Source organism: Carettochelys insculpta, chromosome 10, assembly GCF_033958435.1.
Source record: "Carettochelys insculpta isolate YL-2023 chromosome 10, ASM3395843v1, whole genome shotgun sequence".
NCBI lineage: Eukaryota > Metazoa > Chordata > Testudines > Carettochelyidae > Carettochelys > Carettochelys insculpta.
Window position 1 is genome coordinate 46,792,911 of NC_134146.1, and position 27,068 is coordinate 46,819,978.

A 27,068-nucleotide genomic window follows, 5' to 3' on the forward strand; every position below is an offset into this window, starting at 1 on the left:
ACCAGGCCTGAGTGTACTGGGGAAGGAGTAGCGCCCTTCCCCGCTCGGAGCTAAACCGCAAAAACTACCTTTTCCCTCTTACCTTAAGAGTTTTCTCCTAACCATCTTACTTTGCCTTCTGGTTAAATAAAGAACGTTATACAGGTTGCTTCTATGGAATTGTTATTGATACTAGTAAGTGTTTATTAGAGTGTAAGGTTTATATAGGACACTATTGTTATGAACTGTCTCGTGTTTATTTTATACGTGTTGCTGTTTGTCTGTTGCTGGCTTTGTTAATAAATAGAATAATAGGTTCACCCTAAGCCGCCTCCTTGTTTCACCTTCATCCCTGGAGCTAGCCACTGCCTGCCAGGGGGGTTACATCTTAAAGCGGGAGGGTACGTGCATAACCCCTGGTCCTCTCGCTGGTGGGGGGTGGGGCGGTCTGCAGAGGGGCGGGGTGGTCTAACGTCGCCAGGCCTCTGCTGTCTCTCCTATACACCTTAGGTCCTCAAGAATCCGGACGACTAGAGCAGGGAGCCTTGCAATCCGGTCGCGCTAACCGGGCGGCTCAGAGCGGGCCGTAAGAGGTTAACAATTCCCTGCGACACTAGCTTGACTCCAGGAGCACCCCAGAAATGTTGTCCCAAGACAGAGTGAAGTGGAGGAGACCTGTAGATGAGCTATGCTCTATTCAGAGTACAACAGTTTGTCAGGTAAGTCATTGGCTGGTTTCCAGCCAATAGGAGCTGAGGGAGTGTGATGCAAGGGGCAGCCTGTGAAACTGGGAAATAAGAGATTTTGCTGGGGATGAGATAAGCACCAGAATTCCCTTATTTTTCCACCCATCGGTGGAATAAATTTCATGTGCACCAATGCATGGGGATGTGCACCACCAGTAGAACATATGTTGCTGGCTGTGGGTGCTCTGCTAATTAGCTGGGTAGTACCCCTGAATCTCTGCTGGGGGGCCACCCAAGCGCTCAGCATACTGGGGCACCGGTCAGCACCCAAACCTCATCTCCCACCCAGACTAAGGGGCAGGCCCCAGGCCAGATTAGCAGGCCTGGTGGGCTAAATGCGGCCTGCCTCTGCATTAGGTCAACCTAAATGAAAGATTTTAGTTTCATTCAAGCTTCAGTCAGGAAGGAGGTTTAACCTTCATGATGGCAGGTCAAACCCTTTGAAAGTTGAAAACAGCTGATCATCTTGCTCCAAAAAGCAACCCTTTTTTTAACACGGCTGAGTTGTGACATGTGATCCATTTACACAGAGGAAATTTTGGTAGCCTTAATTGTTGTCTTTTGGATCTCTCTCAACATTGTGTTGTCAATTTAAATTTCCTTCCAGGATGGTATCATATACTTTTACTAATATATTTTTATTTTTCTAACATGTAATAGAAGTTGTATGATCCTTTCTATTCAGAAATGTTCTATCGCTAGATTTTATGGATTTTACTGCCCTCTCTCTGGGACTTACTTTGTCCTTCCTTCATTTCACCATTCTTACTTATCATTCTGCCATGTTTCAGTAGCACTAGGGTCTTTTTCCCTTTCCAGTTCTTGTTATTTTGGCATTCCAGTTTTTCACACCCTATATATTTTAGTTTATATGGTTTGTACACTCAGTCTTCATCTTGGAGCTTGAGGCAGAAAAGGGAGCAGGTTCCACCACTCTGCTCCTTCCCAGGCCAGGTGATGGAGAGGGAAACAGGAGAAATAAAAACAGCATCCTATCTTGATTGCTCACAGACTGGAAAAGGACAGACAGATGTTGAGCTGGTAATCTCTAGATCTTGATGAGGGGGGAGGGGGAGATTGCTCTGTCTGTAGCAGCTTCAATAGTTCAAAGCAGGTCAGTAATGAGAGGGCTAGATCTTCACCTGCCGTGGTGAGACTGGCTCCTACCCAGGTTGAAATCATGCCGCTCATGGGCAAAAAAATACACCTGAGATGGCTGCACTGGACTGGAGGGTTTGATTTTGGAGGCACTTGAAGTAGCGGGTCCCTGTTCTGCCTGGTGTTCTGGACTACCATGATGGCTCTCCTTTATCTAACAGGGCCCTGTTGCCTTTTGGCATTTGAGGTACTGGCTGAGCAGAGTGAAGGGCCCTAAGCGGTGCTCCCTGTGAGCTGGGCGTTTGGGTGGCTGCTCAGGAGAGATTAAAAAGTCGCCCAGCTGATTAGCAGAGTGCCCACCGCCACCTGCACATGGCAGCACATTGGTTTTTTTTTAACTGCTGGTGCACATCCACCAAGCTGTGGTGCACATAACAAAATTCATTCTGTACCTGGATGGAAAATAAATCGTAGCGGGCGCACGGGACCTGAGCAAGTTCGCTGACGCTTGTCAGTAATGCACACCAGGGATGAATGGAGGCTGCACTGCACAAAGGGGGCAGTCACCAGGCAAAGAGGGGGGCTGCCTGGATTCCAAAGCCTGCTTGCAATCCATTGGCCAGGGCACAGAGGTGACGGGCCCCGGCTGCTGCCTCCCCCCGGCTCCTGTAGGCCCCCTCCCACTGGAGTTCCCCGCAGGTGGACCCGGACACATTCCACAACAGTCAGCTGCGGGCGACCAGATCTCAACGCTTGTGTGCGCGCGCCTGTGTGGGGAAGCCCCAGCAGCAATGATTCCTGGGAGTTGTAGTCTTTCTGCTCCGCAGCGCATGCTGGGATGGGTAGTTTCCGGGCCCCTTGTGGGGAGCTGCGATCAAGCGTCTCTGCCTAGAGGGGTCATAATTGGTTGTCCAGGGTCACGTGCTCCTAGCCCTGCCGCCGGTTAGTTAACGGTCCAGTGCGGTGTCTCGAGAGCCGCCCGAATGTTGCCCAGGTGACGGGTCGGCAGCCGCTGCGGGGGGCGGGGCGCTGTCCTGGGACGGAGGTTGAGAGCCCGAGGCCTGGCTCGGTGGTGCTGGGTGGATGGGACGGAGCGAGCCCGGAAGGAGGGTGGGTGGGGGGCTCTGGGGGAGAGCGAGTGTGGGGGGCGGGGGGCCATATGGGGAAGGGGTGTCTGTAGGGGGACTGTGGGGGAGGGTGGGTGTCGGGGAGGGGTTGGAGGGCGGGGCTGGGGGGGAGAGCAGGTGTCTGTGGGAGCCATATGGGGAAGGGGTGTCTGTGGGGGGAAGGGGTGGGGGGACTGTGGGGGAGGGTGGGTGTCGGGGAGGGGTTGGGAGGGCGGGGCTGTGTGGGGAGAGCGGGTGTCTGCGGGAGGAACTGTGGGATCTGGGGAGAGGTCTAGGCAAGTGTTGGAGAGATGTGTGGGTGAAGAGTTTGGTGGGAGGGATGGTGAAGGTCCTGAGTGGGCAGATGTGAGGGCCTGTGGGTGGGAGGGAGGTTTGGGGAGAGGGAGGCAGGTGTGGAGGAGGGAGAGGTCTGAGGAGGGGTCTGGGGAGGCTGTGCTGTGTGGAAGAGTGGGGAGTCTGGGAGGGCTTCTGTGTAAGAAAAATCTGGGCAGGAAGGTCTCTGGGGAACGTATATGGATGGACTTGTCCTCAGGGAGGACTGTGAAGGTGGGTCTGGCTTGGTGTGTTTGTTGGGGAAGTGTCTTGTATGTTTTCGGGGGGAAACTTTGGGGAGGCATCTAGCCAGGGATGTGTACAGAAGGGGCTAATAAATACTTTGAGAGATCACATCCTGAACAGTATTGTGCGTCTGTACTAATAATGAGGTTTATCGCTATTGCATACTTCTGTTTAGCTTGGTCTGTCCATTGATGGTGAAATTACTTAGAGGAACATACTGTATCAGGTTCCACTGGGAGAACTACTCAGGCCATTTGTTTTTAAATAAACTTTCAGCAAACATGGTTCAAGCAAATGAATGGAAAAGGTTAGTGACTTTCTGCTTGTGAGTTCATCAACATCATTCACCCACTCCCAAAATTATGACTTCTGGTTCATTTTAATTTTATATGCAGATTTCAGTTGGCAATGTAAACTCTTGGATGTGACCGGTAGAGTGTCAGTTTTGTTGAAAATGCTGGGAGATAAAGAGCAGTCAGCAACAAAAGAAAATCTTTACAAAGACCCCATGTTTCCAGCAAGTGATGCTTCTCTCTTTTTTAACTATGCCACCCCACTCTCACAATTCAGAGGGGAGATTTCCTGGCTGAGACCTCAGGTGAGTTTTTGAGATGTGACAACTAAATGATTGAGCCAAATTTGAGTTTTCATTAATGAGTGGGTGGCTCAGTGTTTGTCATCAGTCAGGATTTGCTGCAGTGCTGTCCTGACAGGCCTCCTACTCTGTCAGTGATGATAACCTTATGGCTATGTAAAAACAAAAAGCAGTCAAGTAGCACTTTAAAGACTAGCAAAATGGTTTATTAGGTGAGCTTTCGTGGGACAGACCCACTTCTTCAGACCATAGCCAGACCAGAACAGACTCAATATTTAAGGCACAGAGAACCAAAAACAGTAAGCAAGGAGGACAAATCAGAAAAAGATAATCAAGGTGAGCAAATCAGAGAGTGGAGGAGTGGGGGGGAAGGTCAAGAATTAGATTGAGCCAAGTATGCAGACAAGCCCCTATAGTGACTCGGAAAGTTCCCATCACGATTTAAACCATGTGTTAATGTGCCGAATTTGAATATAAAAGCCAGCTTGGCCGTTTCTCTTTCCAAAACGGTGCGATAATTCCTTTTCAGTAACACACATACCTTTAGGTCATTGACAGAATGCCCCATTCCATTAAAATGTTGACTAACTGGTTTGTGGATCTGGAGTGTTTTGATGTCTGTTTTGTGCCCATTGATCCTTTATCTAAGGGAGTTAGAAGTCTGTCCAATATACAAATGGGGGTTGAGCCATGGGGGATGGGGTTGAGTTGCACTTAACTCGCAATCACCCATTTTGAGAGTTTACTCTAAAAGTTGTCAGTAGACTGTATTGAACCAATATGCATACGTACTCTCTGCAATGGACTGACTCAATCAGTGGAAGTTCCCCTCCACTGCTCCCTAGGTTCCAAAGACGGTCCCCTCAAGACACCACCTTTTATGCGGGTACAAACAAGTTACATTTCCCTTGTCTTTCCAGGGTATCACTGTGGGACCTCACTTAGATACCACCCATCTCTACCTGTCATGCTGTTATTCCTGAACCTGGGTCAATATACATGACGAGTATAGGTCCTTTTTAATGGGAGCTGTTACCTTTGTTTTGAAATGTGCTGTCAGCTTATGACTAGTACCAGTTACCATTTTACAGCTGTTACCTAGTTCCAGTGACTGCTTTATGTCCTTTCATTCTTTGGCGAAGCATGTTAGCAGTCTGTCCTATATACAAAGTGTGTGGGCATGGTTGGCACATGATGGCATATATGATGCTAGTTGAGGAACAGGAGAACGTGCCAATGATTCTGTAATTAACGTGGTTAGGTCCAGTGATGGTATCTCCAGAATAGATATGTGGAAAAAGTTGGCAACGGGGCTTGTTGCAAGGAAAAGTTCCAGGATTAGTATTATTGTGGTATAACCTGTGACTGCTAGTGAGAATCCTCATAAGGTTAGGAGATTGTCTATAGGAGAGAACGGGCCTGTCACTCGGGCCTTCTGGAGTGGCATCATGATTTAGGGCAGGTTGTAGGTCTTAATAACAGAGCAGACATCAAAAATCTCCAAATACACAAACCTGTCAGCCAGCACTTTAATGGAGTGGGCCATTCTGTTAAAGATACAAGAGTTTGTTTTCTGCAGAAATGAGACTTCAACGACTGTCTACAGAGAGAATGTTTGGAACTAACATTCTTATTCAAATTTGACACAATAATACGTGGTTTAAACAGGGACAGCAGTTACCTGACCCATTAAAAGGACTCTCTTACATACGTTGATGTTTGACCTAACCCTTACTTCCCCACTCCTCACTCCCTGCTCTTGCTCTTCTATCTGAATTGCCAACCTTGATAACAATTTCTGGACCTCTGTGCTTTATATATTGAGTCTGTTCTGGTAGGGCTGTAGATCTGAAGTGTGTCTGTCCCACAAAAGTTCACCACCTAATAAATTATTTTGTTAGTTTTTGAAGTGCTACATGACTGCTGCTTTGTTTTCATCTGGAGTGGAATGCTGCAATTTTCTGTTAGTCAGAGCTCTGTGTATCAAATGTGCTTACCCAGCAAGTTTGACTAATTTGGTACCTATGATTCTTCCCTTTAGCAGTGTGCCACTCGTGGTGAATATACTTTGTTTTTTTAAGAAGCCTATCAAATTAGTATTTAATTTCCTATTTGCAAACACAAATTCATCTACCGTATCTGTGGTGATGATCCATGGGTATGCCTCTCAACTCCAACTTTCTATCCAGGCTAAAATTGTGGCACGTTTCTCTGAAGTCTTTTTGTCAATGTTTAGCCATCCTTTCAAACTCAACATGGCTAAAACAGAGGTATTAGTCTTCTACATCAAATGCTCTCCCTCACCTCCATCTGTTCTCCGATACTGTGGACATCACAACAGTCCTGTCCATCACTTGGGACCATAACTTGAGTGTCATCTTCAGGTCAGGCCTTTTCACATTGAGACTATGTCTAAATTTTGCCCATTCTTTCTGCACAACATCTCCAACAGATGGTTTTTCTTGTCCATTGAAACAGCTGATTTCTCATGAGGGCTTTCATCATCTCTTATGTTGATTACAGCAACATCCTTTTCTCTCACCTTGACAGATGCTATTTTGCCCCTCCCATACTCCTTCAGAACCCTTCTGCAAAGAAGATTCTTCTAGTTTGTTACTTTGACGATATCCCTCCACTAGCTGCTCCTCCTTTGTCTCAACAAACGTAAGACATACTTCAGTTTCAAAGGCCTTCATGCCCCATCAAGCCCCATCTGATCATCTCTTATTCAGAACTGAGATGTCTATGCTAATGTCCATCACCCATTTGTTACATTTTCAAATTAGCTCCTTTGCGCTTTCTCCTGTTTCTTTCTTATGTTTGGGAGGAGAGCACCAAGAATACTGTAAACCTGCCTAATTACTTTCCACTGCTGACAAAACCCTGATAAACTTCTGGTGTGCTGAGACCGCTTCTTGTTGTTTCTCATTGTTTCCTTCTATTGCCTTATCCATCCATCCATTTACTAGGTAATGGACTTTCATGGGTAAGACCCACTTCCTCAGATTGGAGCAGATAATGAGAGTCCAGGGTTTATATAGCAGGTGGGGTGAGGAAGGAGGAGGAGAAGGGAAAAAAAAGATTTTTGTGGGGAGAGTCACCTGTTGTTAACAGAACCAGTGGAAGGAGTAAATTAAGTAAGATGGGAGCCATTCCTGTGAATATCAAAAGTGGGGAAATTGACCTTGTAATGTGTAAGATAATTGAGATCTCTGTCAAGTCCGAAGTTAAATGCGTCAAACTTGCAAATGAATTCCAATTCAGATGTCTCCCTCTGTAATCTTATGGTAAAATCCTTTCATAGGAGGAATGACTACTTTCAATCCTTTGAGTGTCCAGGGAGTTTAAAGTGTTCCCGTATAGCAGTGGCAAGCAAACTTTTTACATCAGGACCCGCTTTTCGTCCTTGCAATTAGCACGCCTCCCGACATGTCTAATGTGATCCAAACCGATGGAAATTTCGGTTATGTTCATATGAAAAAAAACCCCACACCTTTTGGCATGTGTAAGAAAATAGTCTGTAGAATGTAAAAACTTTATTAATCGGTATATAAATGTGAATACACCTACATAAAAACAGTAACATATTTCAGCATTTTTAATGAGCTGGATTAGCCGGAGAGACCCAGCATCCAATCATGGTGCACTTCCCCTTGTGAAACTTCACTCTCCCCTCTTTGAACGTCCCTGCCTATAGGTTTATGAGTATTCCAACTCCTGATGTCAGATTTATGTCCATTCATCCTTCGGCACAGAGGCTGTTTAGTTTGTCAGTTCAGACAGTTAACCTGTACTGGATTCAAACAGGAATGAAAGGTGTGAACGTATTGTGTTAACCATCTCCTGAACCATCCAGTCCCATGAAACTGATTTGTTTGGCTTAGATTGTCATGTAGGATTTCATCTTATTTAATATTTGCTTTATTTTAGGAAATTTGTTCTACTCCTCGATTGTTTTCTGACAGTCCACAGGATGTGCAAGTAAAGCAAGGGATTTTGGGAGATTGTTGGTTCCTGTGCGCCTGTGTGGCTTTGCAGAAGAGCAAATACCTGCTAACTAAGGTATAGAAAAGTTTCTTGCAGTGTTTCATGTCCTAGCAGATTCTCCTTTATGCGTCATTAACATTTTTATTTTTCCTTTTATTTTTCCCTTTTCCAACTCAGTGAAACGTGTAAGATGATGTGCTCTGATGCTATGTCTTTACTCTTTTGTGTGTTATGATAAACTTTTTCTATCTATGCTATGATAGAAAATAGCTGGAACTAACCATATTTTAAGTAGTGATTTCTTCAGAAGAATTCCTGTTTATCTTGATTTTGCTAATATCGTCTTATATCCCAGGTAATCCCTCCAGGTCAGCCCAGCTGGACAGATGAGATGTACACAGGCTGTTTCACTTGTCAAATCTGGCAGTTTGGGCATTGGGTGGAGGTAACCATTGACGATCGTCTCCCTTGCCTTGGGGGTAAACTTTGCTTCTCCCATTGTCAGACAGAAGATGTGTTTTGGATTCCCCTACTGGAAAAGGTCTATGCCAAGTATGTGAACTTCACTGGAGGAGGTGACTTAAATTATAGTAGTAACTGGCATGTCTTAAACATGCTGCATTGTTTGATTTGATTTCATTCCGGCCACGTGGGCTTAGAGCTTCCTCTCTAGGACTTGAGATATTTGTATTTTACTGATTATATAGACTGATGATTGTCAGAGTTGTTGTTATATTGGATTCTGTGAAAAGTCCAGTTTTATCCTGGATCACCCAGATACAGTTCTCTTCTCACATAGCCTATGTCTACACGAGAGACTTGCTGGCAAAACTGGGGTTTTGTTGACAAAACTCGCGATGCGGCCACACGCAAAATGCATACTGTTGACAAAACTCTGCACTTCCGTTGACAGCCTTCTGCCTCTCCGCCATGAGGCAGAGTGCCATTTTTGACAGAATCTGTCAACAAAATAGCCATATGGATGCTCTGGGAGGCCCTCTGTCGATAGACAGGGTTTCTGGGTCACTGGGCAGCCCTGTCTGCTGTGCTTCAGATTGGCCGTTCTGTTGTGAGAGGGCTGGGCAGTCTGGCCACTCTCTGTCGACAGAGTGGATCGCTTTTTCGATCTGCTTTTGTGTCTGGCCGCACTCTGTTGACAGAAGCTTTGTCAGAGGATCTCTTCTGATACTGACTTCTGTCAACAGCTTGCTGTAGTGTAGACATAGCCATAGAGTAAGATTTTCTTACTGAAAAGACTTGTTAAAAAAATAAGAGTTGTTAAATGACCCAGCAACTGATAGTGGTGCTCAGCTAGCTATTAGCTGCAGATCATCTAGCTTAATAAGACCAAAATAGTTTTCCCTATTGCATTATTTGAGAAGATTAAGATAGACATCAAGCATCAGATCTTTCAGCTATTATAAACATACTTTGCTCCATTGAAATAATGAAGCTACACCAGTTTATGCTAACTAATGCTCAGGCTCAGAATATTTTTCTCTCTCTTGCATGCTGTTTCCTAACCACCCCTTGCCACTTATTCGTCAGTTTTGTAGAGTTATGAACACTAGAATGTTATTCTTGTTGTTCTATGTTTGACGGGTAGTTCCATTGACTTATAAAACAAGAACAAAACACTATCTCAGTCCAGTCTACAGTGTAGACTGATAAAGCAGATCAGAGACCAAATGGTTTGGATAAAGTGGACACCAGCTGACACAAGATCTTAGAGAAGGGTTTGTTTAGCTCCCACCAGAGGACAAATACCTTTTAAGGTGCAGTTACTCAGATGCAGATATGCTGGAGTTAAAGTACGTGTTTCTACAAAGGTACCTTAGGTCCGTGAACTTGTTTTCCTACTGTGGGTGTGCTAGGTAAATATTTTTGACCATTTCGTACAGAAATAACAACACAATCTCCCTGACCACACAAAATAAAACATCTGGGAGGAAAAAGTAGTTTGACTGTGCTTAGCAAACAAAGATTATCAAAGGGAGATATGTTAGAACTGTTATTTTTACAACATTATCACATATATCATGCATTGTGAACTGATAAAAATCCTAAAATGAATAACTGAAAATGACAACCCACGAGCAATTTTTATATAGGAAATGATTGTACCAAGCTTTCCATAAGGCAGTAGAATATCATCTTTTTCTTTCCTTTTTCCCATCTAGTTGTGGTTGGGTAGCTTATCCGTCTTTCCAGGTTTGCGGGTCCAATGCTCACACCATGTATATTTTCTGTCCTCCTGTACAAAATATATTGAACATTTTCTTGACTACCTTCTTGTTCTCAGACTGTGAGTTATAGTCCCAAATGTTTCTAACCTTCCCCAATTTGTATAGTTAAGTAGTTTGGGCATATGTTTATCAGAAATCACACCACTGGCCTTTGCCATATTTCTCTCATGCACAGTTCTCTGTTTGCTACTAATCAGCCTCCAAAGTACTTTACCACAGAAACCTGATTTAGTTGTCGCCCCCCTCAGTGCTAATTTTTATCTATTCTGGTTCCATGTGAATCATCCACATGACTTCAAGTGTTTTCTTTTCTTATTTTGAAGCCATAATTTGTTAGTTTCCTGTTCCACGCATTAGTTGCCTGAACTAAATGGTCTGCACTATTCGCCATTAGTGCAGTGTGGTCTACATACGTCCACTTTGAAGCATCTTCCATCTGGATTTTCTGATTGATGTAGTCCATCACCTTTATGTATAGTAATAGATCCATGGTGGTGGAGCCAAACCTTCACCCCAAAACGCTCTGTTACATGGAAGCATGTCCACTTGTCACAAAACTGTCATAGAAACCCACCACTATCTGATCAAGGACCTCGGTACCTCATAGACTATCAGAGGCACCAGCAGTCATTTAGATACTTTTGTTGATTATTTGGGATGTCTGATGGCCCTATCTCCAGGGTCTCAAACTCCTGGCTCGTGGGCCATCTACAGGCCAGAGCTTATTCACAATCTGTCCTGGGAGACCTGGTGGCTCAGGGTGTGTTTGAACCCATCCCCCATGCTCCCTCCTTTCCCATCACCATCCTGCACTTTTACCCTACAGCACCTCTTCCTCTGAGGGTCGCACTCTTGGGGATTACTGGGGGACCTGACATGGGGCAGCTGTAGTGGTTGGGCCCCCCGCACTAACCATGGTGGTGGGAGCTGCAGTGAAGCAGAGTGAGTGCATCTGCTGAGTGCGTGCCACTTCCCCACAGGAGTGCTGGGGGTGGAAGCACAAACAGTGCTGCTACCGCCCCATGCTTGGCCCCCTCTGATAATGTGCTATTAAAATAAAGACAAAACGGTATCCATTTTAGGAGTAAAGTTTGAAGTTTGTGCTACTGTTTCTTTTTGTTTTATAGGGTGCATGGGTCTTATGAGCAGTTGTGGGCAGGACAGGTGGCAAATGCTTTAGTTGACTTGACTGGAAGTCTAGCTGAGAGATGGACCCTAAAAGACCCTGGAAGAAGCATGGAAAGAGAAAAGGCTGGTAGAGTTTTGGAGAAGATGGCATTTAGGAAACTCATGAACCTGAAGGAACGATGCGTGATAAGTTGCTCAGTCCTTAGCTCCAGGCAAGGTAAGCCATGTAAACCATATGCTTCAGAAAACAAGGTAGCCAGGAATTTTATGTATCAATCCAGCTGCACTAATAGTTTGTGAATTTAAATTCTGCCACTAGTGCTTCTTGATAGAATTGTTTTGAAGACTGGAGAAGTGAAGGCATAAGGATGTTGTTGAGGCTTAGAGCAGGGAAGCTAATTTATGTATCATGACAGACAAATCAGTCTGGGAAAGCAGTGCTTCAATATCCAGTCTGTGGATGCACAAAATCAACTACTGGTTGCATCTCTCTCATCCGGCACCCTTGGGACCTGACTGGTGTGGACGAGAGCATTTGCTGGACCACAGAACATCAGAATTGTCTACCACATTATCAACACTTTCACTGCCAACTGGGCTCTTAGAAGGGGTAGGTTACGGCTAAATAACAGCACAGAACAGTGAGAGCCAGTACTGGTGGCTGTAAACAAACTTTATGGGACCACAGGAAACTTGTTCACACCCAAGATAAGTGGTTGTCTGGCTCACTAAAATCTTGCCAGATTATGGATGTTGCCAGATGAGTGTGTTCTGCATTCGTGAGGTTCAACCTGTAGAATGTTTTTAGGGGGTTATGATGATCAGCATTTTCCTTCAGTCTTCTAGTGATAGATACATAAACCAGAGACTGATAGCTCCTTGTTTACAGGGTGGGTTTGCATGTTCATCCATTGCGTTTATAGACAGAGCCATGGATTTGTAGCAACTTTCTTCAGTAGAAAGTGAATCTTTTTCACAGGAGGTGGAGAGCTTACTTCCTCTTCCCTTGTAAAACAATGCTGGAAAGTTTGCTGCCTCCTAACAGTGGCTGTCTTTTGTGCACAGGTGCCAGTGACCTGGGAGAATTTCATGCCTTTATTGTCATAGACATGCTTCATCTCTCCAGCATCTCAGGCAAAGAAATCATCCTGCTACGGATACGAAACCCTTGGGGAAGGCGGTGTTGGAAAGGATGCTGGAGGGAAGGGTAAATGGATTGTTTTCATTTAGAATATTCTTTGTAAGGTACTTTCATAAAAATGTACTTACTGTGTATCAGCACAAAATGTGTATGTGTTACTAAGAGTAGTATTCCTAATCGGCAGCCACAGAGGAGAGTTTATGGTAGACTTATTTCACTGAAACCTATTTCTGAGTTCAGTATTCAACATCATGGTTCTTGGGGTCTGAATATTTTGAGCCATTGGGTATGGTGGTCTAGATTTCCAAATACATGATACATTGATAAGAAATATTTTTTTTGGTGCTATGGTGGGGGTATACATGGGTTGCAGATTGTCGTAATAACCCATAAATTCGGTGTCTATTCAATTTGTGATTGTGGGTATCTAGAAAGTTGATGAATTTGCGCTCTCAGGCTCATCATAGGAAGGGACTGGGCAAGTTTGCTTTTGAAGACGATGGCTGAGAGGTTAGATATAGAGTGATCACTTTGTGAAAATGTTCAACCACAGGTGATATGGTGCTTTTGTTTTATCATATGTCTATATGAGTTCTGCGAGCTGGCTGTCTTTTCATTTGTGGATCCTTTAAGTAAATTTTGAGTGCAGTCGCAGACCCCTTTGGAAATTCAGCCTGTAGTCTGAGGAGCCCTCCCCAAACCCCACATGAAAGTCTTAGATTGAAAACTGACTCAGAGGAATTAGACTATCCATGGTGCACATGCTCATCAAGGTATTTGATGTAGCATGAGAAAGGGTGCTGACAGTGGACTTGTATGATAACAGCATTTTCAGGTTTTCACCTGTAGTTGGAGCTATTCACATACTCTTAATCAGACAAACAAATGCTTTTTCTGGGATCTGAAACTTTATTTCCATAGTCCTCTTTTCTGGCGCCCTTAGATGATAGTGCACAGATCACAGGAAATGTGTTACTGAGCCACTTCCCCTTTAATGATCCCTTGAAATATGTATTAACTAACTGGTTGTGCTAAACTATCTGTTCCACCTTATATTTAACTGTGATAGTCTGAGTACATTTTCTAGGCCGGAAGGAGAGGTCTCCCAGTAACAGAAGTTGGTTCAGTAGAAGATAGTATGTCACTCATCTGGTTTCTTTGGTATCCTGGGACAAACACAGCTACAGCACTGCATAGACAAAAAGTTTTAAAAATGTAAAAATTACTGTTGTTCTGGGCACCGCATAAAACATAAAGGACGGCGCAATTCTTGCCTCCAAGGACTTAAATTTGTAATGCCTCATTCTATGAAATGCAGAATATTTTTCAATCTCAGTGATATTAATGGGAATTGAAGGTATCCAGCAGTTAATGGGACCCTAAATGGTTAGTTATTGGCTCAGATCTTCAGTAGCTTGGCAGCCAACATACTAAAATATCTTGCCCTACTGCTTTATGGAAATCGTGTGTTGTTGATGTAAGGGCATTGATAAGTGGCACCAGAACCATTCTAAGCCAGTCATATTTAATTTTATCTGTTGAACCACTTTTTTTGTGTTTGGAGTTGTTTTCCCTTCCTTATCCCATCATGTAAAAATTCTAAAACCTGATTTGTTTTTTTTAAAAGTACAAGTACTTTGCATATTGTTCATTGTACAAAAATCAGCTGTTTTACCTGGGAACATATTCCATAATCCTTCAGTCTCTGGTTTGGCCGATTTCTAGGTGTTCTTGTGCAGAGATTGCCTGTCTATAATTTGTCTCCAGTAACAACTGAATAATAACTAGTGGAAATGTATGAGTAAACATAACAGTAAAATGAAAAAAAAACAAAAACAAAGACACCAACCCTATTTTTCCTCTCTACACAGCAATTTTTATTGAAACTTTTTGTAGAACTTGATTAAAATTGTGAGCAAAAAGCCTAAATAGAGACTTTTGTGCATTTATTTACAGTGGTCAAGGGTGGAGCCAATTGAATCCAGTAGTTGCTTCAGAGTTGCTTTCCCAGACCCAGGAAGGAGAATTCTGGGTTGAGGAGGAAGAGTTTTTCAAGGAATTTGATGAGATTACTGTTGGGTTTCCAGTCACTGAAGAGGGACAGCTTCAGAGCCTCTATACAGGTACTATGTGGACAAGGGGACTATTCTTAACAAATCAGATTATTTTAACAGAGAAGTCTGTTTTGAATTAAAAAGTTCGAAAATTAGGCTTGTTTAGCCCTGGACTTCTGTGGATTCCAATTTTTTTATTTTATTGAGCATGCAGTGAGCATATACTCTGGGACAGGTTGAAGTACAGAACAGGCCCCTTCTTGGGTAGTAAACTAAACTTATTACTTACTCACTTTTCACTTACTTCTCAATTCTCTGATTTACAGGAAAAATCCTTTTCCTTGTTTGCTAATAATCTTAAGACTCGTAATCAGTGTCCCCTCTAATTTTTTATATCCATGTGCGGAATGAATTTTCTTCTACACATCAGCATGGGTAACTATTCAGCTCCATATGGGTGCACATATCATAACTCATTACGTACATGGAGGGTGCGTGGCGAATGGGGCTGAGGAGTTTGGAACGTGGGGGGGGGCAGAGGGTTGAGGTTCAAGGAATGATGAGGGCTTTGGCTGTTACAGGCTGTGGCAGGGGATGAGGGGCTCAAGATGTGGGACAGGGCGCAGGGCTGGGGCAGAGTGTTGGAGTGTAGGAGGTTCGGGGATGGGACTCAAGATGAGGTTTTTCCCCAGGACAGCCCAGGTGTGTGGAGGATGTCGGCGTCTGGCCGCCGCTGCCTGCAATGGTGCTGAGCGGTAGGCATGGTGTCGGAGGCTGCTGCCCACTGGCAGGTGCAGGGCAACCATGCTCTACCTTCACATGGGTGGCTAGGAGCCTGGGGCTGGAGGAGCTGCAGTGCTGAGAGCTGCAGGAGGTGGAAGGAGCCAGATGTCAGCTCCTCTCCTGGTAATTAGGAGAGGTAGATGGAGGTGTGAGGGGAAGAATGGGGCAGAAGGGCAGACGGGGAGAGGAGGGCCAGAGGATAAGGGTAAGTAGTGGGCTGGGAATGTCAGTGCAGCATCATACAGTATAACCATTCGGCTATAACGGACTTTGGGCATTAACGGACATCCATTCCCACCTATTAGTCCATTAAATCGAGGATGTGCTGTATACGGTTCTGTGCTTTTTCCAGGGAAAGGCCAGTGGGAGGCATTTTGCCCTTATTTGGCAAAACATGTAAACACATTTGTAAGTTAGTTCCTTTTCACTGAAGTGTTAAGTCGTGTGCTTAAATGTAAAGTTGGCACATAAGTGTTTTGAAGGATACAGGTCAGTCGCTGAAATGAGGACACATTGAGTAAGATAATGAGTACTTCTCCTCCTCCTCCTCCTGCACATCTCCCTTGAACTGTAGGGCTGTGTCTACACTACAAAAATAACTTTGCAGTTGCTCACTTCAAAGTACAACTTCGAGGAAGAGCATCTACACACACCCTACTTCTAACTTAAACTTTGAAGCAGGTCACTACTCCATTCCCAGGAATGGAGTAAGGACTTCGAAGTTGGGCTGCCGACTTCAAAGTTAACTTCAAAGTAAGGGAAAAATGTGTGTGGACTCTCTGCTGGCTACGGTGATATAGTGCCTACCTTCAAAGTTAAATTCAAAGTTAGTTCCTAGTGCAGATGTCCCCTATATGTCACAATTACACCTTCATCCTCCCTCAAGATGCTCTATTGATTAGCAGACTGGAATTCTGACGTACACGTGCTATAAAGTTGTTAACATCAGCCCGTGCTTTCCGATGAGATTATCTATATTTTAGGTTATTTTATAGTCCTTGTTTCTTGTTGTAACTATTATGAAGTATTTAAAAGCAGAACTATCAGTGTTTTACTCTCTTCCTTCCCAACCTGTAAGTCTTTTTTTGTGTCTGCTGCTGGGAGGAAAGAAGGAGATTGTACAGATGTTTTTAAGCCTTTCATGTCAGGCCGAAGAATCACGTGTTACATCTGGCCCCTGTGTTGCAGGGTTAATCCTTTCCTGGAAGAACAGAAGGCTTTATTGGGAAGCTGAGTATGATCTCTTCCAAAGGGGAGGCAAATCTGAGGTTTCAGCCTTGTAGAAATAGTTCTGAATATGATCTTTAAGGATAAGGTTCCTCAGCTTGCCATTCTGTCTTGGATTTCATATCCCTTGAGGTATTTTAGCTCACAGGAAGTAGCACTGCTACAGCAATGCTTTAACTCTGGGTACTCCTGAGCCACAAAAAGAATTGTTTCCAGTGATTGATTGTGTGGTAACATTTTTTCTTTATTAGAGAAAGTGCTGAGTCATACTCAGCATCTTTGTGGATCCTGGGTGAAAGGCCAGTCTTCCGGTGGTTGCCGTAACAACAGCAGCTTTCCTACAAACCCCAAGTTCTGGCTGAGGATATGTGAGCAGAGTGAGGTGTGCATTGCTCTTCTGCAGAAACCCAGGAAATACAGTGCTGATTGGGCTGGAAGAATTCAGAATCTGACCCACTTAGCCGAGGAAGGCCCATCTCTGACTGAAGCCATTCAAGGGGAGAATTACCAGGCAGTGGGACTGCATGTCTGGAAGGTAATTTAAGGGTAACTCCTCGGTTTCCTAGTTGGTCCAAGAAGAAATATTCCTGGGGAAAAAAGGGACATCTGGCATAGTCATTCATTTGCTATATCAATTCCATGAGTAAATTGTTCACAGAAGTCAGGTGTAAAAGACCTATGAGATGACTTTTCCTGTCTACAGAATGACTACAGGATTCTTGCCTGAAGCACATCTATCAGAGCTTTATGCTCTTGATTGTAAAACATTCTAAATGATGAAGCTTCCACTGCTCCTCATTGGAGACTGTTCCACAGTCAGTACATTGCAGTATTAGTAAGGTTTTCCTGATAATTTGCTTAATTTTTCCCTTTCCTAGGTTACGTCTGTTCTACTAAGTTTTTGTTGGCAAAATTTATGTCGACACCCAAAAGTCAACAGAACAAAAATTGTCGGAGGGTGTTCATACTTGATCTCTCTGTTGACAGATCATGCCCACACTGGGGGGGCACCATCATCAGCACTGTGAGCAATGCACTGGGTATGTATCCAACAGTGCAGCGTTGTAGGAAGGGAGAGGTGATCACTGCGTCTTGGGATTCCCTCCAGGTCCTCTCCCCGAGCTTTCTCAGTCGCTGGAGCAGCATCATGAGTAGCTCTGCAAGCTTGACCATGCTGAAGAGTGTCAAAGTAGCACAGCAGCTGTTTCCCCGCCCACTTCAGCATTCTGCCTGTAGCTGTATTCCTAGTGCAGGGCAGAACAGGAATACTCGAATGATCTGCTCTTGGTTTGTTCCCCCCCGCCCCGTGTGGCAGATGGCTTGTCAGCTTGGATCTGAATTCCTCCACCCTGCTCAGTGTTTTTCATTTTGAAGAAAACAAATTAAGGCAATTTTTTTCACTACTTTTTTTTTTTTTTTTTTTTTTAAAGAACAGTTGCTCACATTAGAAAATTGAGCTTGCGATCTTGTTGATGTATCAGAAGTTAATGTTCCTTGGGTGAAGTTCTGCTCTGAGGCATGCTGGATATGTTTGTATGGGGCCAGTTTGTAGCTGATGCCCCCAAAAGCAGTTCTACCTGTTGGAGCACAAGACTCCTCTGTGTTTAGGCGGCTAACATTCAGCTTTATTGAATTCAATATGGCAACAGAGGAGCCAAACTGGACACTAGTAAAACCAGGTCCAGCCAGGCTGCTTGATGCACCTAACTCTAGTATGTTATACCCTTCCACAAACAAAGCCCAGTGTCAGAGGCAATTAGAGAATTGTAAATCACTTCTCCAAGAGAAACCGTTATCAGCGAAGAGAAACAGGTACCAGGGAGCTGGAGCCTTAACTCCAAACGGTTCATTAACGCATTCCATAGAGCTCATCCTTCCTGCTATTCCCAAACAGGTCAAGGAAAGTACAGGCTCTTGTATGCATGCAGAAGTAAGGGATATGAAATGGCTTCTTATACAAGGTGGTTTCCACATACCTGAGACAGAATTCTTCCTGTGAACCTTTAGAATGAATATCCTAGAGCAATGCACTGTGAGCTTTTGAGATGGTGGTCTGATCTATTTTCTGCTGCATGAGCGACATAGTGAACCTTTTCGCTGCATTTACCTTACTCTTTTTTGTCCCTATTCTGACATTACCGTCCACAAGGAAGCTATGTGGAAGAAGGGACTACAGTCCCTATTGAAATTCTGTGCCCCTCCTGCTCAAGGGTGAAGTAGATTTCATTCCTCCATTCCAAATTGTTCATCCTCGGGAGTACAAACTGGAATCTGACCCTTCGAGACAGGTTTGGAAATAACTCTACAATGCTCATGGTTTGCTAGGTGGCAGATTACACACAGGGTTGTTTACTAATATTTGACCCCATTTGACTTTATGAAAATCTTGTTAATTTTCCTACAATGTTATGTTACATTATGTGATTATTCTAGGTGGAGAAGAGGCGGTTTAACCTGCCGAAGACACTCTCTGCTCCTCCGGTTGTAGGAACCACTTGTCATTCTTATGACAGAGAGGTACATGTCTGCTGTGACCTTGGCCCTGGTTATTACCTTATTGTCCCTAGCACCTATCTGAAGGATGTAGAGATGGACTTTCTGCTTCGTGTATTTTCAATGGGGAGAATCTGCCTCAGGTATGTTAAAAAAGGAAGAGAAGTAGCAAATCCCATGAAACCCTTGCCGACAGTTTATGCAAATCATTACTCCCTTGATGAGGTCTTGCTGTGACCTGGACAATGATTGAAGGAGGTCTCTGCAAAGAGGGTTCTAAATCCTTTGAGTTCAGGTAATTAGTGTAGCTGTTTAATGTGCACTTTTCCTGGCTTTTTGAATGGCGGTCTGAAGCTGCTGAAATCCTTCCCATAGTAACACAGTGTCTGGAAGAAGTGTACATTTTTCTGAGGTGAGCTGATGTAGTTCTCTGTAGTGTGTAGTTTGTTGAGAACATACTTCATTCATGGTTTGATGCGTTTTGTACCAGAATTATACTGCTGCACAGTTAGTCCAGGCATCAGTACATTTTGGATGCTGCACAGTTCTGTGGTGTGCATGTCTTTTCAAGCTCTGTGGGCAGTGTGGAAAGACTCTGGGAGCTACGTTGTTTTCAGATTTCCTGTTTCCTTTTCTTCCACGCCCTGTTCAGGATGGGAGAAAAACTAGGGAAACTAAATGTAACAGTATAAGTTCATGGAACGTTATGGTTAAGACTCTAATTGCATTAATGTTAGGGAATTGAAAAGATAAATTTAGTCAGTAAACCAATTCAGCATGTTGTAGTTTCTGTCGCTGTTAAATACATTAAATTTACATTCTGAAGTTTGGCTTGATTAAAGGTGCTGCAGAAATCTTAATGCTTACTTTTATTTATTTACTCTGTTCTGAAAATGTACTCTTTTGCATTTAATTACATTTGTACGTGGCAGTGGTTGGCATTGGATTGACTGCTTACTGGCAAGAGTTTGCATTTCTTGACATCTCTGTTCCATTCATAGCATTTTGACAACAGAGCATGAGGGATGGTAAATTTCAGGCATGGAAATCTTCCACCTTTTGTGTACTAGTTTTCCTTTCTGTTTTACATTTGATAGTGAGATAAAACCACTACCCACTGATGCTGCCCTTTGTGAAGAGCTCCCACCAGGTGAATGGGAGATCGTGCAACTACAGGGATGCTGGAAAAATGGCCAAAGTGCTGGAGGTAGCAGGAACTTCCACTCCTTCCATACCAATCCCTGCTTTCCCCTCTCCATCTCTGCAGGAACAGGAGAGCGCAGTGTGAAAGTCACCCTCCGCCAGCACTGTCAAGATAGCAAGTTGCATCCAATAGGGTTTCATATCTTCCAGGTATATCTTTCCCCAGTCACTTACAAGAATAAACTTAATCCATCATTTATTCAGGTGCCTCTTACTTTGGAAATGCAGCCTATAAGTTATCACTTTTGGGCCCACACAATTAGACATTTGAGTTAGAGTAGTTCACAGGTGCAGTATAGTGGAAGGTATAACAATAAGTGACTTGATAGTGTAGCAACCACATTTCCGGTTCCTCTGAACCCTTGTCATATTCTGATTCAGAAGTCACACAGCCACCGGTACTTATAGATTTTTCTTACAGCTGAAGATTTTATTTAACAATAAGACCATAGCTAACAGTTAACTGTGTGTGAAATTATATATTTATTTATAAAGTGAGTGGATTTGTTTAATTTTTGCACAGATGCAAATGGTTCAGAATGTTTGGTGACTGAAACCCAATATTGGTAAACAGGTGTGACTCTTTCCTCCCAAATATATACTTTTTTTTCCTGTCAATTGATAAGTGATCCTGAGCAAACGGGGTCATTATATGGAATAAGGTGAATGTTTGACACAGTGGAATTTTTGTGAAACCATACTGGTTTGCTTTAAAGGTCTGAGATCTGAAATTATATTCATTTCTTCAGGTGCCTAACAGCAGTGGGAAGCTGCCTACTTATTTTCTGCCCTTAGAGCCACTTGTTAGCTGTGTACCTCATTGCTACTCGCAGGAAGTGAGCCAACTGTGCAGACTCTCTGCAGGGAATTATGTAATTGTACCTTCAACGTACTTGCCTAACACTGAAGGCAATTTCACCGTGGTCATAACAACCAAAATAGACAGGTAAAAATACATAGGTATGTGTTTAGGTTCACATTGTCTAAATTTACATGTAATAGTGCATAGGACAATATTATACAATTAATTCATAACAGTAAATGTGTCCATTTTTGTTATAATATCTTTGTATCATCATGACAGATTCTCTACCCTCTCCCTGAGTGAGTCTCTTTGGCCACATTTTGCAGCTGACATAAAACCAACTCAGTAAATGTTTTACCTCTCTGGGGCACACACCACCCATGGCCTCTTGACACTTAGGGATATCTACTACCACTATCCTGGGGTGACAGGCCTCTTAAACTTAATCACTAAACTAATTCAGCATGTTGTATGCTGGCTGCATCTGTGCCATAATTACCAGCCACCCCGCCCCCGCCACCCATTTGGAGGTGTTAGTTTGATGAACACTTGGGCCATAAAACATCCTGAGAGAACTCGGAGAAAGGAACTACAGGAAGTAGTAGGGATGACTGGAGAGGAAGATTGTCGCGCAGGGGGGAACACTGACTACAGGATTTCCCACCCCCCATGACTCCTCCCGGGGGGAGGGTTGGAACAGTGTCCCTTCTGCCTGTGGCTTCGCCTGATCACCCCACCCCACCCCACCCCACCCCACCCCTGGTTTTCCAACAAGCTGCCTGTCCTAAATGTTGGCCCCAGGGACTATGGTGCTGGCAACAGGAGTTGGCTCCTGACTATGTTGCTTCTTTTTCCTCTGAGTCCAGGGGGTGAGATCTGAAATTCTATCCACTGCCCCTCGCCCTAGTTACATGGCCAGGAGAGCAGATCAGTATTGCTCTGCTTTCCCCCCACTGCTGCTGGTGAGTGTAAGGGGGCCCAGTCCCTGCTGCCAGCACCACATCCCTCCGCTTGTCCACCATGTTGCCCAGAGGCTCTGGCTCCTTGCCCCTCGTGCGCACTGTGTTTGGGAGACATATGCTCGCTTGCACTCTCCCCCTTGCACCATTGCCACCAGTGGGAAGTAGGTGAGGTCTGTGGGAGGCTCCCATTTAAGGCCTGTAGGAAGGTATTAGGCCTTAGGAAACACAGGTTGGGTTTCCTGGGAAATAAGACAGTGGGAAATGAATAATGCTTTGCATTAAAACAACTGTTTTCTTTTCAAACAGGAAACGCATTCAAAGCCAGGAGACTCTTGGACAAATATTGCAAGAAGTAGGTGGCATTTGAATTTCTGTGGCAGTGAGATTGAGGTACATCGGGAGTCAGAGAGGAAAACATATACACAGTAGCTAGTCTTTTGTGCCAAGGACTGGGAGACAGGAATTTGAAAGTTCTAATTCCACTCTGAAACTAACTGCTTGTTCTTGGGCATATCAGTAAATGTCTCCCCTCATTTTCCAGTCTGCCAAGTAGCAATTAGAGTGTAACCTTATGTCTTCTCTCATGCTGCCTCATATACATGGAATCCCCTCTCTGAACTGATCTTTAAAACCATACTTACTCCTTCAAATCATTCCTCAATGTGCACCTCTGCTATGCAGTCCAAGACGCTGGTGAATAGATGTCTTTGTTGATGGGCTTGTGTCACTAACTGACACATTTTAATTTTAAAAAGATTAGTTTTAATAAAATGTGTGTGTTTAACTGTATTCTCCCTTTCTATGATCATCCCTCTCTTATAATTTTATTTCTGTAGTAAATCCCTTTCCTCACCTAATGGGCTCTGATTTGGATTGCAGTCTTTAGGCACTACTGTAATATTTAGAAATTAATATTACAACTACTATGAGTACAGGAATAAAGGGGAAAAAGAGAGAGGGAAAACCTGGAGGTGATAGCTACGCATGCCTCAAGAGGCCTACATTTGCGTTTGCTTTTACACACAATATGGTACCATGGTAATTCACACTGGGCTGTGAGCTGTTCTGCCTAAATTAATGCAATATGTTTCACATTTCACTGATGTTTTTCTGCACTATGTATGCACATGCTGTTTGATGCAGGATTCAGCATGAGTTCTCAGTTCCTGGCATTTACGGTATTTTAATTTTTGGGTGGGAAATCTCCAAAATATTAACTTTTGCAATCATTTAAAAGAAAATCTTTCTTGCATTTTAGATCAGACAGTGTTCGTGATAGCACTGTTTACTTGTTAAGCAAGACAGATGTCAACCCGATAAAATCTTGGAAATAGATAGGGGCCAACTGTACACAGAAAAAACAGGCAAACAAAAAACACCCGCACCATCAGCTGATATTAGTTGGCTTACTGATTTTCATGATCTAGGTTATGTTGACCCATAACTATACTTTGTCCTCAAAAACCACAAAAAACTAAGTCTGGACTTTGTGTATGTGACTGCAATTGGAGATGGAAAAGATGTATATGTATGTTTATAAAATGTAACCATGGCTTTAGAATCTGGGAGCTGAAACACCTAATTAATATTAGCATTTCTGTTCCTTGTTCATTATTCATTTCATTCTTAGGTATTGTTCTTGCTTGTCTCTATTCCAGGCTGTCTTTACTGAGGGACGGGCCAATCTAGAGAAATGATTCTTACACTGCTTCCTAAGGATAGTAAGACGTGGGCCTGCTTTGCTGCCCAGTGGTGGGGTAAACAGCCAGTGGTCCTTCGCAGAGAATACCCTGTTTCAAACCTCTGAGAATTTTGGTTTGAACATGGACAGCCACAGTCTTGTCACTAATTGCAAATACAGAAAGAGATGATCTCTGACTTTAACAAGTCTTAACTGAGCAAAGGCTATAAAGACTAGGACCTAGGAGCAGTTCAGGCACCTGAAGGTGAACCAATGGAGCGCATTAACCACTCTTGTGGGGTGGTTTTGTTAGTCTGCCTGACCTAGAATATGGGCTTCTGTGTGTTAAAACAACTAAATCTTCAATGTGCCCTTCCTGCTCTGTGCCAGGTGCAGCGCACTGTAGCGGCTTAGCTCAAAGGAGATGGAAACATGGCTTCCTGTGCTATGTCTCCATCTAAAACAAGAGCTTTAGTCTCCTTGTTAGTTAAATATTAAAGCATTTTTGGTTACGGCTGCTGTTGGGTAGGAGTGGTATGAGATCACTAGGACCAGGAGAACATCTCCTTTCCTACTAGGTCCATCACTTGCTTTTCATTCAGGTAGTTTTAAATCTCAGGTAATGGGACAAGTGAAGAAAAGCACTGAGAAAGATGTAGAGGTGGTGCCACTGGTGTAATGTATTGTATATTTGTAGGGTTCTGACCAGTCTGGTTCCAAATTACTGACCTTATGGAATTTGCATCACTTCCTTGAGGTTATTTAAGTGTATCAATTTAATGAGATGAGACTATGTAATGATACTTGGCCTTAATTCCTGAGTTTTCCTTTTCTCTGTCTTGCTAAGGCATGTCTGCCAATCTTTTTTCTCTTGAGACTGTTAACGTTACAAACCTACAGATTTGAAACTTATGAAATAGCTTCAACTCAGCTTCTTTTTTGCAGGCCTCCTTTACAGCTGTGATGAAAAGGTAATTTGGAATTCTCGTCTCAACATCATAACAAACAGTGCAGAAATTAGCAAAATCTGATGTCTGGCTCTTTTCAGTCTGAAATTAATTAACCTGGAAATACTCTGAGCCCGCTTATTTTCCATTCAGTCTGACTTCCAGCCAGATGATGTCTTCTCTGAAAAGATGCCTCCTTAAACATGTGCGTCCTGATGGCCACCTGTCTCTTCCATGTGTTTTACAACCAGAGGCATGCACCTGGACCTCCTGCTATACCTCAGTTCTTCAGAAATATGAGCAAAGGATATGTGCGCATGTAACTCAAGCTGCCGTTTTAAAATTAAAGAAGTAAAAATTGTGACCTGTCTAAACATAACAAAAAAACGTTTGGTGAAATATATTCAAGTTTACAGAGCAACCTCAGGAGACTCAAGTAGGAAAGGAAGAGTATAGGGGAAAGAAACTGGAATCCCTTTTTTGAAGAAAGACTCGAAGAGCCAACAAAGTACATTGGAGATGGAATAGACCAGATCTATCACTGCCAGTCTTAACTACTGAGCACTTTATGAAGGGCCATGCTACTATTTGTCATTAAACTGTAAGTGTGGAGAGGATGAATTTAGGTGAGTTTGTCTTGTACCATGTGAATAGCTGGTAGGAAAGGAAGAAATGACTTTTGCAAAGCTGTTGGTTTGAAATTTCATACAAGACAGTGTTTTTGTTACTAGTACCCAGCATATTATTTTCTGAGAAATCTCCTTTTACTGCAGGATACCATGAAGTTTACCAAGCTCTTCTTAATTCCTATTAAAAACATTGTTACTCTAGTGTGGGTTTTTTAGATACTGAATTTTCTTTAATAAAAATAAGGTGGTGATAATGTGTTCACAATGTTTCCTGTTAATAGCATTAATCTTTTCAAACTTTTGTTTCTTTAACCTTTGCTTGTTTTGTTACAGCATGCTTTGCAGACACTTACAGTCACCTGGTTTCTATTAAGTGGGAATCAAAAAGCAGAGCTAGAGGACCTGATTATATTCTGACTTTGATTTTGCAGTAGATTCACATGCAGAATTATACTTGCAGTTTCAAGCTACACTCCAGAATCTTTAATACTTTTTCCTTTTGAACTCCAGAAATTGAAAATAACACTACACTCCATGTGGCAGAACTGGAAACAGAACCTTTTCAGAAGTGGACACAGAAGGGGGATTATATATTTTGTTTATCTGAGTGGTGTGGGTACCCAACAAAAGATAATATTAAGTGCACCAAACTCCCAATTTGCATAGAAAGATGCTGTATTTATAGGTGTCCCAAAGAAATGGTGGTAATTTTGAAATAATTTCTTCAGTTTTCAACAGTTCAGTGCTCTTATTTAAAGTAACCAATAGAAGAACGATGTTTTACTACTAAAAAGATAGTTGTAAGAGAAAATGGGAGATTTATAAGAAAAAATATTTGGTTCCAAAAGATTCCATGATTGATATAATAAGCAGCTTTTAAGAGACAATAAGCATTTAACAAGGAACTCATAGGAAGAAGGCATACTTAAAGGAAGCTGTGACACAAAAGTGACATGTTACATTGCCAAATCCAAAGGGAGCATCAAAAGAGCAGTGACTTTTAAGAGGAATTGAGAAGACTAACATTGCAGACATGCACATAATTACCTTTTCTATTGCGAACAGTCCTCCCAGAGAGAGAGCGTAAAAGGAAACAAGCCCAGAGTGCATTGATAGCCTTTGGATAAAAACATGTGAAATTAACGTTGAAGAAAAGAAGAGAGGTTTTGTGAATAAAGAGGAGTGAGTGGTACACACTGAAGTTCAGTTAAAATAATGCAGCCTTATTGCATCTGGACAATTGTGCATCATTGGTACAACTGGATCATCAGTTCATATAATGCCATTTCATTGTCTACTCTTTTTGACTCACATGTAATATAGAATCATAAATACTAGAGGTGGAAAGGACCTCAAGAGGTCATCAAGCCCACTCCCGTGCCCTCATGGCAGGACCAAGCACCAACATAACTCCTGTTAGATATTTAGTCAATCTGTTCTTAAATATCTCCAATGGTGGAGATTCTCCAACCATCCTAGGCAATTTATTCCAGTACTTAACCACCTCCCTTGCTGCAATTTAAGCCCATTGCTTCTTGTCCTATCCTCAGAGGCTAAGGAGAATGGTTCTTCTCCCTCCTCCTTGTAAGACCCTTTTAGGTGCTTGAAAGCTACTATCCTTTCCCCTCTCAGCCTTCTCTTTTCCAAACTAACCAAACCCAATTCTTTGTCTTTTCTCA

The 27,068-nt window shown here is 43.1% G+C and overlaps 1 protein-coding gene across 5 annotated transcripts; it reads left to right on the forward strand.

Annotated features, from left to right (window-relative positions):
- Positions 1 to 686: 686 nt before the first annotated feature.
- Positions 687 to 25,641, forward strand: CAPN10 (calpain 10). Of its 5 annotated transcripts, XM_075004697.1 has the most exons (15): positions 3,400 to 3,496; positions 3,684 to 3,815; positions 3,904 to 4,106; positions 8,034 to 8,165; positions 8,446 to 8,642; positions 11,464 to 11,681; positions 12,530 to 12,671; positions 14,562 to 14,728; positions 16,921 to 17,204; positions 19,103 to 19,305; positions 20,260 to 20,312; positions 20,430 to 20,515; positions 21,115 to 21,311; positions 22,439 to 22,484; positions 24,759 to 25,641. In XM_075004697.1, the coding sequence occupies exons 2-15, from the start codon at positions 3,803 to 3,805 to the stop codon at positions 24,786 to 24,788; spliced, it is 1,971 nt and encodes a 656-aa protein (XP_074860798.1). In that variant the 5' UTR covers positions 3,400 to 3,496; positions 3,684 to 3,802; the 3' UTR covers positions 24,789 to 25,641. The 5 variants fall into 5 exon arrangements, with proteins under 5 accessions (XP_074860797.1, XP_074860796.1, XP_074860798.1 ...); XM_075004695.1 differs by lacking the exon at positions 3,400 to 3,496 and adding an exon at positions 2,918 to 2,933 and having other exon boundaries at positions 20,260 to 20,515; XM_075004693.1 differs by having other exon boundaries at positions 20,260 to 20,515.
- The last annotated feature ends 1,427 nt before the right edge of the window (positions 25,642 to 27,068 follow it).